The 15,950-nt window shown below is 34.1% G+C and overlaps 1 protein-coding gene and 1 long non-coding RNA gene across 16 annotated transcripts in view; one reads left to right on the top strand and one right to left on the bottom strand.

The window, feature by feature from the left end:
• The window catches only part of LOC309661903, a 1,098,809-nt gene that overhangs the window by 955,487 nt on the left and 127,372 nt on the right, over positions 1-15,950 (top strand). The window lies entirely within an intron of this gene.
• Positions 1-15,950, bottom strand: part of ANKRD17 (ankyrin repeat domain 17) — a 169,412-nt gene that overhangs the window by 48,720 nt on the left and 104,742 nt on the right. For 8 of the 15 annotated variants that reach the window (XM_082463682.1, XM_082463694.1, XM_082463692.1 and 5 more), the window contains 5 exons: positions 15,639-15,782; positions 14,999-15,101; positions 12,751-13,503; positions 8,321-8,469; positions 30-141 (listed from right to left, as the gene is read on the bottom strand). In XM_082463682.1, the coding sequence (XP_082319808.1) occupies positions 30-141; positions 8,321-8,469; positions 12,751-13,503; positions 14,999-15,101; positions 15,639-15,782 (1,261 nt within the window). The remainder of the gene's footprint in view (positions 1-29; positions 142-8,320; positions 8,470-12,750; positions 13,504-14,998; positions 15,102-15,638; positions 15,783-15,950) is intronic. The other 7 variants (XM_082463684.1, XM_082463686.1, XM_082463687.1 and 4 more) reach the window with 3 other exon arrangements.

Raw genomic sequence — 15,950 nt, 5'->3', positions numbered from 1 at the left:
CAAGAAAAGTTAACAAAAGTAGGCCTTACCTTTCTTGTCTCTGTGCTCAATACTAGCTCCTCTCTCTAGCAATGTCTGTACCAGTTCCTCATGACCACCAGCACAGGCAAGAGTTAGCGCCGTGTCATGATTACTCTCAGTCTGTAAAAAATTGTTGATTAGCTCATTAGACAATTAAAAATGTTAACATCAATTACATAATATGTACATATACCAAATACACACACACACACACACAAACACACACACACACACACATATACCATTCTACTATATCAAACATTTGGAGAGTAAGTTTCTTTTTTTTTTTCCACTAATGGTCAACTTGTGATTTTTTTAAAGACTACAAATAATATTTGAACTTTATGGGCAATTCTTAAAGCAAGCAAGAAGAAAAAAAAGTATGATTTTCAACATATGCTATTTTCAACTACATGCTTTAAGAAATACTACTGTGGACTCACTTTCCCTTCTACCTATAAATGGAGTAGCATAGACAAGATTTATCTTCCTATCCCAAATGACAAAAAAAGACAAACTATTTGAAATGATGTTAGTTAGACAGGCAACACATGACAGTGATCACTGAGGACAGAAATGATTAACTTATTGTATTGCCTGGAGAGTTTCCAGGCTAAAGTGCAGGAAGAGGGTACCCAAACAGAGCCTGGCATTCTCCCTGAGTTGAAAAGAGAGTTTGGAGAAGTGAAGGTGGCTAGAATTCATGGGGTAGACTACTGGAGAGGAAGGCACTACATACAGAGAGTACTCCAGAGATCTGCAGAGGGCTCCCCTTGAGTCTTCAGCTGAGTTCTGATCAACACACGTGCATAAGAAAAATTACTGGAGGCCAGGGAAAGACTACCAGAAGGGACTGAACAACACCTAGAGCTTACACAGAACTGGGAATAGTTTGGTTCCCAAAGCCAGAGCAGAAAGACCCTCAAAACACACAGAATATCAAGAAAAATCCTCAGCCATTAGGCCAACTTAGCTACTCTGGACCCATCTAACAAAGCTGAAAAACAAGTCTTGAAATGAAAAAATTATTTCCAAGTAACTTAACTGCATTCGAGGAACAAAGCCCCTAAAAATTTAAAGGAACAAAAAAATATAATATACAATGTATTTTGAAAGACAAACACAATTATAATTGAGACATGACACTGTTTATATACAGTTTACTTCTGACTTATGCCAGTGATAGTGACCAATAATAGATTTAACCAGTGGTCACACTCTATCATAGTTTAAATACTTATTTAGTGAACTAAGTCCTCATGCTTTTAGTACTCTAAGCTTGTGCTATACAAAAAAGGTAACTACTACTACATGTGGCTATTAGTACTTGAAATATGGCTAGTGTGACTGAGGAACTAAATTTTAAATTTTATTTACTTTTAATTAATTTAAATTTAAAATGTGATACTCGATTTGGTTATTGGAAACCTTTCCTGTATGTCTGGAGCAAATTGAGTAATGAAATCTACTTTTTAGCCATACATTTAATCAAATCTAAATGCAAAACAAGTATTTCCAATGAAGTCCAAGTTGAGATATATTTTAAATAGGGTGGCAAACCATCTGGATTTGCCCAGGATGGAAGGGATTACTGGGATGAGAGACTTTTGGTGCTGGAGTCAGGAAAGTCCTGGGAAAACCAGGATGATCTGACCACTCTAACCTGTAAGTGTAACATACACACTGAATTTTGAAGACTTTTAGTATGAAATAAAAATGAAAAACACCTTAGTAACTTTTTAGTTTTGATTACATGTTTAAACAATATTACGGATATATTAGGTTAAATAAAATATTCTTTAAATTAATTCCTATTTCTTTTTGCTTTTTATTAAAATAAATTTATTTATTTATTATGGCTGCGTTGGGTCTTCATTGCTGTGCGCAGGATTTCTCTAGTTGCGGTGAGCAAGGGCTACTCTTCGTTGCTGTGCGCGGGCTTCTCATTGCAGTGGCTTCTCTTGTTGCAGAGCATGGGCTCTGGGCACGCGGGCTTCAGCAGTTGTGGTGCATCGGCTCAGTAGTTGTGACTCGCAGGCTCTAGAGCACAGGCTCAGTTGTTGTGGCACACGGGCTTCAATGATCCGCGGCATGTGGGATCTTCCTGGACCAGGGGTCGAACCTGTGTCTCCTGCATTGGCAGGCGGATTCTTAACCACTGGGCCACCAGGGAGGTCCCTCTTTTTGCTTTTTTTAATGTGGCTACCAGAAAACATAAAATTATATGTCTTGCATTATTTTTTTATTGCATAGCTCTGTCTAAGCCATCTTCCCGCTTTTACATATTCACCTCTATTACAGCATTTATCACCAATCTTCCTTATGTTAATATTACTTATGTGTCTATCACCCTCAGGGGACTATAAATTCCTGGAAGGTAATGAACATGTCTTATTTATGTTTGCATTCTCTATCTATTAGTGATGTCTTGCCTAGGAAACAATAAATGAGAGTTAAGTTGAATGAATGACAGTAGCTGTAAGGGTCATAGAATAAAACACTATCACTAATAAAACAAAGGATTACATATATAAAATATATATTTACTGTGTTATATAATATTATATTTATTTCAGGTTTATAAGGAAGGAATTATTACGTCTGATTTCAGAGAAAAGGAGACAAAGGTCAGAGAAATAACCTTCCGATGGTCACACATGCTAACAACTGGTAAAGACTGCTGTAAAAAAAAACCAAGAGGATCATGGATAACAAAATGCTGTTTACCCTCTTACATCAAAGAGCAGCCCTAAGGCACAGCTGACTGAGGTGAACAGAATGCTAAGTCTATCTGTATTATGTGCTCTCTATGTTAGCGTATAGACAATCAGTAGAAGAGTAATCTTTATGATGAAGAGTCAACCTTATGATGAAGTTCATGAGGTTTCTAGAAGCCTTCTAGGGGTTAAAGAGTAATTTAGGAAACTGGTGCCAATCGTAATAGAGAATGAAGAGACAAACAAAACTTGTAAAAGGTAAGCATGGAAAATTTTAGAGGATCAGTAAAATTTGGGTTTTTTCCACATTATAAAACATCAATTCAATTGGCATTTATTAAGCACCTTTTATATTCAAAGTACTCTGCTAGATACTCTAGGGCTGACAAAGTTAAGTAAATATAGTCTCTGCTCACTAGGAGTTTACAGGTTACTTGTACAGGGCAAATTTAGGTTGAAACTAAGAGAGAAATAGGAACAATGTGAGAGTTGAAGGAAAAGATATTTAAAGCTGAAGAAGAGGGGAGGTTAGCCAAATTCCCTGGGCAACTTGAAAGAAGGTAACTTCACTATATTTCTGCATTAAGGTGAAATTAAAGCAACTAATATTTTACAACAATCTTTTTAAAACAATACTGAAAGAATTTAAAGATTCTGAAGTGAGACTTTCACCACCCTCCCCCCAAATACATACTACACATTCCCAAAATGGTAAGAAATATCCTGATTTGCAATATATCAAGAAACAATTTAACTGAAGTAGGAGTCTGGGTTAAAATTAACTACTGATAAGATACAGGTAGTTTTGAATTAAAGAAAACAGGTGTTTTGAATATTTCTAATCAAGGAAATGAAATGTAGGTGATGACTTTCTAGAAGGCAAAGTAACACTAAAGTTATGTTATTATACTGGTTACCAAGTCACATTCTTGGTCATATATCTAAGAGAAACCTGGAAAGGAAAAAGATGCCCAGAGCTTTGTTAAGAGCTTTCCAGGTTTATATTCTAAAGAAAATTTCCATTTAGCTCACAATATCATAAAGTATATCATTCTGTATCATAACATGTTATGATGATTCAGGCTTATAAAAAATGATAAAATTATATTCAATGTAAATTAATATTCTGTAAATTACCAGTATGACTATTCAATTTTACAAGATAAAAAAAACAAGCAAGAATCATAAGACAAATGCAATATTAAAGGAAAAGGCAACTTTTAATGAGCTAGAATATAAGTGAAAAAAACATATCTTCACTATAAAAAAGGAAGTATAGCTATTAATTTCATTTGAAGTAATTAAATAAATTACTTTGAAAACTATTAGGATTTAAAGGGCTGAATATTTTTAGACCTCCGTAGTCCCAAATATCTCATCCTCTAACCATGTTAGGGGTCATATATAAGACTAAAAAGGATGGCACTTTAGGGCATTCAATAAATGAGAAAAATCAGTAAGATAGTAAATAACCTATTTAAAACACTTCATATAAACAAGTAGAATGCATGCATTTTAAAGTAGAATGCTTTAATGGCAGAGTATTTCATATTACTATTATGAGTTAAGTGAGTTTTTTCCTGGTCTCCTTAATTTCTCATTAAATCGTGGTGAAACTGTTTTCCACGTTGCAAAAACAGAAGAAGAGAAATACCAATGATATTTATACCATTAAAGGTAAAACATAATTTTACATACTCTACAATTTCAGTCTTGATATGTAGGTTAAATTTAACATCTACCTTCTTTAAAAGATAATGGAGGGCTTCCCTGATGGCGCAGTGGTTGAGAATCCACCTGCCAATGCAGGGGACCCGGGTTCGAGCCCTGGTCTGGGAAGATCCCACATGCTGCGGAGCAACTGGGCCCATGAGCCACAACTACTGAGCCTGCACGTCTGGAGCCTGTGCTCCGCAACAAGAGAGGCCACGACAGTGAGAGGCCCGCGCACCGCGATGAAGAGTGGCCCCCGCTTGCCGCAACTAGAGAAAGCCCTCGCACAGAAACAAAGACCCAACACAGCCAAAAATAAATAGATAAATAAATAAATTTAAAAAAGAAAAGACGACTACTATCTTTAAAAAAAAAAAAAAAAGATAATGGATACATGTTAATTATTAAAAACAGGAAAAAAAGGCAAAATTACGTGAGGAGGTATTTATTTTTCTCATTTTTGAGATGTGCTAGAATAAGCTACTCCAAGTTCAAGGAAAGCCTTTAGAAATTTGAGAATAAAATGTCAAGCAGTTCAGAACTGGAACACAAGTTCAGTTCATGCCAGAACACAGGTTTTAGAACCTATGAACAGAACAACTAATTCTTTCTCACTTTTTGTGGCTAGTAGAGTTAACAAAAAGTTCACACTATAAAATACAGAAAATATTTAATTAATTCAGGGGATTCAACTCTAACCTTCAACCAGATTTATTGTTTCATATAAAACCACAGTTCTTAAAAATCTATATGTGATTCCTAATTTCCATATCTAGAGTACCCAGGTATAAGTTTTATTACACCACTCAAGCAAAATAAAAATAGAGATTAGAGCTATGTTATCAGAATGTATAGTAAAACAGTCCCAAATAATTACTTCAAACTATCATTTATTGATGTTTCCTAAAATAAATTTTGGTAACAGCACAGTTTGTAGTATTAATCTTAAAAGTTTTGATAGTATCCAGACAAACTTAATTCAATAAAACCATTACATGAGAGGGGGAGAGCCTGTGGCACACAAACCAAGGGTGATTCCTAGTTATAGAACATAAGATTTGAGGAATGTTATAAAGAATGCAAACTCTTACCGTTAGCATTCTTTAAGGACCAGAAATTACACATATGATTCCAGCTAATCCTTGTTTAAAATATTAGTTCCCTACTATAATGATCAACTAAAGGATCATTTTTCAAGAATCATTAGCATTATAAAAAAGAGACTTACACACTGAGGCATTAAAAAAATCACAATTCTTTTGTTCTTCCTTAAGTGAAGATTTGCGGTAAATATGCCGTATGGCCAAGGAAATATGCTAAACAGATGTAAAGATTAAACACACATGACCCTCTGCTATTTAGGCAGACCCATTTTCTAGATTTTAGACCCAGAGTCTTTTTTTCGTTTGTTTGAAAGCTGGCTCCGCTAAAAATTGGCTGTTAGGCAAGGCCTCTTTCCTTACCTGTAAAATGGTAATAGTAACTACCTACTTCATGGGATAGTTACAGAGATTAATTTAAAGAAGTAAGTATCTGTAAAGAGTTAAGAATGTACATGTTAAGTTTTGTTAATTAAACAAATGAAAGATCCAATTATTAGAGGATTTTTAATCTTACAAAATAGAGGAAGAATATTAGTATTAACTTTTTCATCATATCACCTGTCTGTAATGGCACAGTATTGTCACACATAAACCAAAATATCCATTACGTAAAATCTCATGGAATTTGTATTGAGAATCTAGAAAAAACTTCAGGTGAATTAAGCATAAAAGAATCTTTGTATTTATCACTTTAAGTACCTTCTTGGTATCATAAAAACTAGTAAGTTAAAAAAACTAACACTAAAGGTTAAAGAAAAAATGGTGAACAATTATTTCCAAATAATTATTTTGTATTATGTGTTCCAAAACAGGAAATTTCTAATTTCTAACTATGCAATTATGGTAAACTCCATGAAAAGTATTGTAACTCATATTAGGCTAACCCAACTGAAAAGCCTCAATGTAAAGACCGGATAAAGAAGCAGATTTTTAAGGAGCCACAGTCAAATCTTTTTACATAAGTATGTCTACTACATTTAAAATGTACATCATTTTTTCAAATTTACTTTTTAAAAGTATTTATATGTAACTTCTCAGAAATTAATTTATGGTTGGTGGAGTGGTATAGTCAGGTAAAATTTCATTATCACGATAATCTCAAATTCAATAAAATCATGATCATACTTGATGGAACCTTTTCTGTAGCTGATTGATTGATTGATTGATTTAATTTTGGCTGCACCGTGCAGCACGCGGGATCTTAGTTTCCCAACCAGGGATCGAACCTGCCCCACTGCAGTGAAAGTGCAGAGTCTTAACCACTGGACCACCAGGGAAGTCCCTGTGGCTGTTTTATTTTAAAGCACTAAAAAAAAAAAAAAAAAAAAGAAAGAAAGAAACCCTTTATATTTTGGTGAAGTTTTACTTTTGCTTATGGATCAATTCTTGATCCCACAAAATTAGAAAATATACTTCTGGTTAAAACATTAACAGACTCAGAGCAAAACAGATTAGAGGAAAATAATGCAAATTCAATAAGAAGTTCAATCCAATTCTATAATGCTATCAATATGAAATGTAAACTATTGTGGTTCACCAAATGAATGTCTAATTTTTTTTATGAGACTAAAAATGAAGCTCTATAGTATGGTATTTGGAAGGGTGCCTTTGAAGTCAAACCAACCTAAGTTTGACTCCCAGCCCCACCATTTCTTAGTTAAATGAAGTGATTGTAAGCCAAATGCTTACATTAATCTCTGCTTAATCTCTCTCTTAGCCTAGGTTTCTTCATCAGGAAAATGGGTGTTTAAGAGTAGCTACCTTATATGTGTACTCTGAAGATTGAATAAAGTTATTCCTTAAAAAAAGCCCCTAACTATTTTAGGTGCTCAAAAAAAAGTTAGCTCATATAAAATAAGGGAAGCAAGTAAGAACAGAAATGAAATTCCTTTTTCATAGTATTACCAAGAAACATCTTAATGAAAAGGAGGCTTTATTTCAATAGCTTAATAGTACAGGCCCTTAAGGATACAATAATACAAACACACACACACACTCTCTCTCTCCCCCCATCCCCCCTCCCTAAAATTGATGCTTATAAAGAAGTGATCATTTATAAAACTGCAAGTTTTATAATGTACACCACCACCCTCACACTAGTCTCTCCATCAGGCATTAATCAAAACACAAAACTAAATAAACTGCAAACATTTCTCAGTCCTGAAGAAAGCCATATACCCTTACATCATTCAGCAGTCTTCTAAGCTAGGCTGCTTGGCATTTCTTCAGGACAAAACACAAGCTACCTTCTCTTTTCCAACCTCACTTTGCTCTGACATTTCATGGTAAACGAATTCTTTTAAAACACTTTTTTTTTAAACTTAACAGTGTTATAGAAACAGACACATAGACTTACTACATATTTCAGTCAGCAAGATCAGAATTTTCAAAGACAATATAAATGCAACTGAGTATATATGCTATATAAATGGAATCCAATATGAATTTTAAAACACATCTTAGAATTTAAGTTTAGAAGAAAATACATAATCTTAAATAAGTTCTTTCTTTTTACATCCCTTTTGAAACTGAAGTTTAAGAAAAAAAGATTACTTCATGACATCAGAAACCAGATCTTCACAATAATTATCAGTAATAATCTGTATTTGGCATTTTATTTCTTTAAATGTGGATTCTAATTTATAACTGTGGCTCAGGTCTTTGCCCAGAGACAAAGCAGTCTAAGATGATTTAAATAACTGATTAATGTTTCTAATGATGATATAATTCCAGTTAAAAACTATCACTCCTGAGTTTGGAGCTTACCTGTGCATCAATATCAATGGCAGGGTAGATAGGAAGCATGGCTGAAGGAGAGATGATAGGACTTGGAGTTGGAGTCTGAGGTTGGGAAATGGAAGCAGCAATACTGTGGGTAGGAGTGTTTGACATTGCAGATGCTCTTCCACTGACTGCTGTTGAACAAAATAACTGTACTTAATGAGGATGAAACATTGTTAGGTAACAGCAAGAAATAGTTGTCAGAAAATATTTAAATATCTTTAAAAACAAAATATCTACAGGTAGACTGCCATAGCACTAATAACTGATTTTCCTGGTTATTTCTGACACTGGACAACAGACCAAAATTTAAATATATATTGAGAGTAACCCATTTGCTAAACAATAAACCATATGAAAAACAAATTCCCCTCTTTCGGTATGTAATCACAAAACCTTAATTCAAAATAACCCTGAAAACAAAAATATTTTTATGAATTAAAATTAAATATATATGCAAATGGTTACCCATTATATCTTCTTAATCAGAAAAGGAATAAAAGTTAAAATAGTCACGTTCAGAAGGAGAAAATGTGTCTTTTACCTGCCAATTTCACACCTTATTTTCTAGAACTAATGAAAGTAATATCACCGTTTGGGGACATTCGCTATTGAATATTTAAAATACTTCCTATTCTTTTATTAACCGCAGACAGGGGGTGGCCCTCAGTATGACAGCATATATATATAAAAATTTGATCCTCACACAGAAACAGTTTCTCACATACAGAATTATTCTGAAGGGCATAAAATGCTCACCAATCAATCTAGCAATCACACTGACTTAGGAGGACAAAATTAAAACATTAGGGTAGAAATAAATGCATGCAATCAGCCTTCAAATATAGATTACTGTTAGTTCTTCTAAGTATAATTGTGCCATGATATTATTTTCACCAAAATAAGCAAATTAAGAAGGGGCTAATTAGGTCAGTACTTGAGATGGGAGAATTCCAAAGGTGGTAGCAGTTGAGGGTACTTTATTCCCTCATCAACTCACTTCTGGAGTTGACATGTGAACATCAATCCTTTTTCCCCCTTATTAAAAATGCTATAGCACTAGAGTCTGGGCATTAATCTTTGAATGATCAACAGTAGTGTGGATGTATGTTACCAACGTAGTTACCAACTACATCAGACAGAAAACAATCATGATTCACAACTGGATCTGAAACCAGGCAAAAGAGGTTATGCTCCTACCAAGAACAAAACTGAAATAGACCTTATCATAACAATTATAAACACAATTGTCAATTAAGAAATCTATTTTACATGAAATCCTTAGTTCAGGCACAAACATACACTATACATTATAGCAACACACATTCTATAATTATACATTTTTAAGTCCACTTAAAAGCCAAAGGAAGAACAAAGGAGGAAACAAAACAAAACAAAACAAAACAAAACAAAAAACACTATTTGAATCCTTAGGGATCCAGATCAATAGAAAAGGGCATGTATTCAACACTAGTATGTTAATCATCTAATGATCTTGATATTGTTACTCCACATTGATAGTTTTGTATGTTAAGAAAAAGAGCAAGACAATTCAAATTTACACATTCTAGATATAAATTTCAAAACCATATAAAATCTGTGGCTCTTAAAATGGGTTCCATATTCTCCTCTGATTAGACTGATTTTCACAAATGAAAATGCTAAACACAAAATTAGCTTAAACGGAATGAACACCAATCTGTCCGAAAAACTGAATTTTATTTCATGATACTGAACAAAAAAATCTACGCTTTATTGTTAAATGACTAAATTATAGTTTACATTTCAATTTGAATAAGTTCTTTTAAAGAACATTATTAGTTTTCTTATTTTTGGTCAAACTGGTTGTTCTTATCACCTCTTCTAGAAGGAGATAGGAAAAATCAATTCCCTCATTTAATTCCCTTGGGGTACCTATGAAATTGGTTTACTAAAACTAAATAGCTGCCTGTCACTCATCCATTCTCTACAATTAAAAGTAGCAATTGTAAATATGTAGGTACCTGAAGGAACCATGGTACAGACCAGATCTTTACATGTGGAACTTCATTTTAGGGTTAGATTTCAGAGAGGGAAAACCAGATGCTCAAAGAAGTTTTAACATCCGGTAAGGAAAGAGGGAACTTGACAGCACAGCAAAGGCAAGTTGTTAAGACTGGTTAAACAGGGAACTGATTTTGCTTTGGCTAGTACAGAAAACAAGGAAGATAGAAGATTCTGACCAGCCAAGTACTAGAGAAAAAGAGACTGAATCTTATAAAAGCAGTCTAATAAATGGGGACTAAGGAATAAAGAACAGAGATTATGCTGAAGGAGAGAAGCAAGACTGAGCCTAATGAAGTTGTAAGATATTAAAAAACCCAAAGAAAGAAATGGAAATGGTCATTAGTCAACTGAAATAACAAGTACTACCATAGAAGAAGTTAAAAGGCTGTGGAAGTGAGTGTATATGTATATGTTTGTGCACGTACACATGCATGATGCAGGAAAGGGTTGCAGGGAGGTAGTTGGATGTTTTTAATCCTGTTCTTTCTTCTGGCCATCTCTCCTCTCCCCATATAAATGAGAATAAACAGGTAAAGTATTTTTATAATATGACAAGTATCTGTCATATTTCCTAAATAGTTATAAGCTTTAAAAAATAATTTTATATGAAAACACCTGGAACACATAGGGAGAATTTAATTGTTTTTGTTTGGTAAACAAATCAACAGAAAAACTACTTTACAAACCTCCGATAATTCTGATCAGCATAAAAATTATACAACTGGCAAATCATTATTGATAACTATGCCCAAGAACATCAGGTAAATTCTGATAGCATATCAAAATTTTTTAAATATTCATTGGTATGGAATGTCCATTCTTCCTTTAACTGAATAAATAACACTTAATTCTACACATTCTTTGGTAGTTCAATTGACATAATATAAAGAACACCATTATGATCTAGATTAATGGCCATGAAAGTAATATCAAATTTGGCATTTGGAGCTACTGTGCTTCAATTTTCATAAGATATCTACTGTTTTAAAAATTACATTCCCAATTATTATAACCCACTAATGGTGATTAGTAGTAACTTTCAAATCTATAGAAAAAATGTATACTTCTTAATATAAGAAGCTTTATAGTTCTTACTAACAATTAATAGCATTTTTTCCGATGTAGTTACTGTACCCTCTAAGATTAGCAGAGACTTTCATTCCACATACTATTGTTGAGGTGATACTAAAAGAGGACTGGGAAACTTTAGAGCAATTTCTAAGTACAAAATCTGTCTCATTAGCTGGTTTCTTAGTTTCTGAATGTTAGCTAAATATCTCAACACTATACAATTTCATTTTCTTTTATTCTTTTAAAAGATTATAATCTCATCATAATATATAATGCTACTTAAACATAGTTTCAAAATAAGAGAAAATTCAATCAACCTTTAAGTATAGACCAAAGAATTAAAAGGGGGGAAGAGAGCAGATGAAAATTATCAAAATTCACCTATTTACTCCCTTTGTTTTCCCCTGTTCCTTCTTTTTCTGGTTTTTTTTTTCTTTACTTTTTTTTTAAATGAAGAAAATTATTCTTTTCAGTACAGTATTCTTATGGCTTATAATCCTGTAAAATCTCATTCTACTACTTTGTTACGGAACTCACAAAAACTAAGTTCCCAAAACTAGAACCATCAAAACAACCCCTAAAATATTTCTTTTTGCCAATGAAACTAATTAAAATGGAAAAAAATTTCTCTGCCTACCCATTTAAAGATATATCATTTATGATACTATCAGGGGACCACACCTTCTCATAATACAATTAGAAAGAAACTACACATTAACATTCACAGGGGATAAATCACTGACATACAGTATAATCAAACCTTATTTGGTTTGGTACTTTATTATTGTTGTAAAAGTATTTACGTTTTTTGTTTTTTTTAAATATCCATCAGGTTTGAAGTCTGATCCATTACAATATAAAGTATTTCTGTTCACAAATAAGCCTTCTGATATATCCTACTAGTTTTGCACTTCAACTTCTATCAATTTCCCGGTTTATTGGTGTGAATACAGAAGCAAAAAAGCCAAAATTCTATCAGTATTCTGAACTTAAAGGGAAAAAAACAAAAACAAAACAAAACAAAAAATCAAACATCAACCTGACTACTGAAAACCCTAGATTCCCAGCCTACCCACCTAAGTCAGAAAGTTTCAGCCACTTGCATTGAATGAGCTAATCTTTAATTTGACCTGTATCCATCTGAGAACGTCTGAGATTGAACTAATATTTCTAAAGATATACATGGTTCAAGAGTCCAGAAATAGTTCTCAAGTTGGGTAACGGCAAAAAATTCTGGCACACTCTTACTCGCCTTAAGCAAATCATATTTGATACCTGCTCATAACAATATAACCCACCTGCCATGATGTCATCCAGCGTGTCATTGAGGGTCTGAGCAGGGCTGGCTACCATTAACCCTTGTTGTGTTTCTGTCAGAATTCCTTGCCCCAGCCCTGCCAACTGTGCTTGGCCCAGTACTGGCTGTCCAACTATCACTCCTTGCAGTTCTGTAAGATTTGCGATGGACCCTGGAGGCAAGGGACCTGCCGCCAGAGGCAAAGCTTGAGGCATGGCCAGAGGCTGGACTGGTGCAAAACCCATCTGAGCAGCAGTTTGCTGGGGTTCATCTTTAAGCAAAACGGGATCCACTTGCTGTAACCGTGCATAGTCTCCCTCGGAAAGCTGTTCTCCAACCCCAACAGGAGTTAGCAGTCCCAGATGTTGGCAAGACTGTTGCTGCTGCTGCTGAAGTTGAATTCTTTGAGCTTTAACCTCTAGATACTGCTTTTTTAGCTGCTGCTGAGTTTTCAGTTGTAATTCTCGTTCTACTTTCTGTAGTTCCTCCAAAATCTTTTGTTTCTTCTGAATTTGTTCCTCCCTTGTTTTGTTCAGCTCCTCGATCTTCTCCTTGGTAAGTTGGTCAGCATGAGCCAGTTCCAAGGACTGCAGCTGTGCATTCTTTTCTATGGCTTCTTTTATCCTCTGTTCCAGTTCTGTTAACTTTCCCTGAGCCTCTTCTACAATGCTCTCTGGAGACTGATTGGTGATGTAACCCTGTACATCCTGGCTGTTTGCTGGCAAATGGCTGCTGGACTTTTGTTTAGAAGCAGCTGTGTGAAAAAGAAACCCCCTCAGAAGTGCACATGAATGGCATCCTCATTACAGAGTTACTGTTGGGAGGTTTAGTGCCAACAGTTATGCACCAAGTTATTATATCCATAGAAGGTGAAAATGCACCGTTAAGGAGTTAAAAACAAATCCACCTTCTTTATCATAAATATAAAATGTATGTATTTTATGTGCATAGAGTAATCTTTGGGAAATTAATTTCAGAATTTTAAAAATATCACATGGTTAAAATTAGACAATAGAGGGATGCAGGTTTGTGATATCTAAGTGGTACAATTAAAGTAAAATCTAAGGCTATGTGTAGATAGATACCTCATCTGGTCATAAAGATGTAAAAACTTATCATAAGAACAGAAAAATAATGCTAAATTATTAAGATGTAGGGAAAACTTAAACCTCTAAGTCAAGATTTTTCTACATTTAATAGTCTGTGCCTTTTAAACACACACACATACACACAAAGAGTACTCAAACCACTGAGAAGTACCAGGAAATTAAAATCCAACTAAAATATATGTCTTTGTTGGGGCCTACCATCTTCAAGACTGATAAAGGTTAAGATAGAAATTCACATATTCACAAAGCTACCTGGCCAGTAGAGAACTGGGATTCAGTTTCCCTGGAAGAAAAGATGCTGAACTATGACATCCACTGTATCTTCTGACAGCCAGGTGAATAAACATATCTGGCTATCGGTATAGCAATCATTTGCTTGCTATACCTACTGAAAAAGGTGCCAAGGCTCTAGATTGGTAGTGGTGATTGAAAAGAACTGGTGGAAATACTTAGTATTCTTGTTGGTAAAATAATATAGGTAGCCAAAAACCAAAAAATTAAAAAGACATTGGTTCCTCAGGTAAAACTTTCTAAAAGGAAAAACTGATTCAAACTGGTAGCTGTAATCTTTTGGGACATAACTTATGAACATGCATGATGTAACTTCCACAAATCAAATATGGACCTCAGAGTTCTAGAGCAACAAACAACCATATCTGAAGTAACTTTGAATTCTTGGTTGAGAAAAGGTATTCCAGATATAAAATCTACATTAAAACCAGTTATTGTAAAATAAAATTTAATTTTGATCTAGCTTATTAATCTTATGCCTCATATCACTACAGAAATTTTAGTAATTTACAAAAATGTCACCCAATTATACGCAGCCTAACATTTTAACATGAATAGAAATGACTAGTTATTAGAGGAAATCATGGATAATCAGAATTGCATCAAAGATGAGCATCTGAATTTCTACTGCTAATACTTCTGATTCCAGCACAAATTAGTGTTCTTAACTATGTTCTCTCCCAATAACATGGTTTTTTCATTGTTAAAAAAAAAAATCTTCAATTATGCCGACCTAGTAAAATTCATTTTTTGTGGAATAATAATTTTAAATGGCTAGTTTTTGGTTTTTTTTTGCAATCTTATCATTTTTACTTGGACAACTTGTAAGTCTTTAGAAGTATAACTGACCTTTATTCCTGATGGGAAGAGTAGTGGCAACATTGGCAGGTGGTTTGTCAGGCTCCTGAGGTGGGACAACCATGGGCAGTGCTTGAACCGGTACACGAGGAGCCTAAGACAAATGAAACTGATTATATATCTGCTTTTCCTACACCTTCCGTTATATAATTTGCTTTAAATGAAGAATAAGTTACAAAGATCCATTCAAAATATTTTTTCATATGACAATCTCAGGTGACATATTTACTTAAAATGTGCTGGTATCAAATTATTTTCCATGACTTTTTTTTTCGGCCATGCCGCACAGCTTGCGGGATGGGATCTTAGTTCCCCGACCAAGGATTGAACCCAGGACCCAGCAGTGAAAGCGCTGAGTCCCAACCACTGGACACCAGGAAATTCCCTCCATGACATTTTTTTAATGAACTTTGAAATCAAAAGATTATTCTGGCCACAGTAAGAAAGCAAAGCAAAATCATATCAATCTAGAATCTGAATATTACACCAGATGTTCATTAACCATATCAAGTATGTTATCTATAAAAAGAACTACATATTATAACAAAAAACAATCTAGTTTAATCTTGAACTATGACCGAAAAAGGGAAAAAGATGATATAACATAAAATGCTTTAGTTTAGAAGCTTACCCTATTTAAATCGTGGGATGGGGGCGTTAACTGAGTGACATCTGGTGGAGGGGCTGAAAGCAAGTTATTAGGATAGTCCAAAAGATAGCAAACAACGCTTGTATGACCACCTTTTGCTGCTTCTATCAACATAGTCGAGCCATCCTAAAAGAGTGAATACGGAAGGGGAAAAATTTTTTTTTAAAGTTAATTTACAGAAACATAAGGAAGATATAGCCAACAGGCCCCAGACACATTAAAGTTTTAGGTTTAGTAAAGAACACTTTCCACTAAAGACAGAAGAAAATGAACACTTTTAGAATGCCAATACAA

This window comes from Balaenoptera physalus (genome assembly GCF_965194825.1).
Source record: "Balaenoptera physalus genome assembly, chromosome: 5".
NCBI lineage: Eukaryota > Metazoa > Chordata > Mammalia > Artiodactyla > Balaenopteridae > Balaenoptera > Balaenoptera physalus.
Note: the sequence above shows the minus strand (reverse complement) of the source record. Positions and strands in the feature narration are given on the sequence as shown.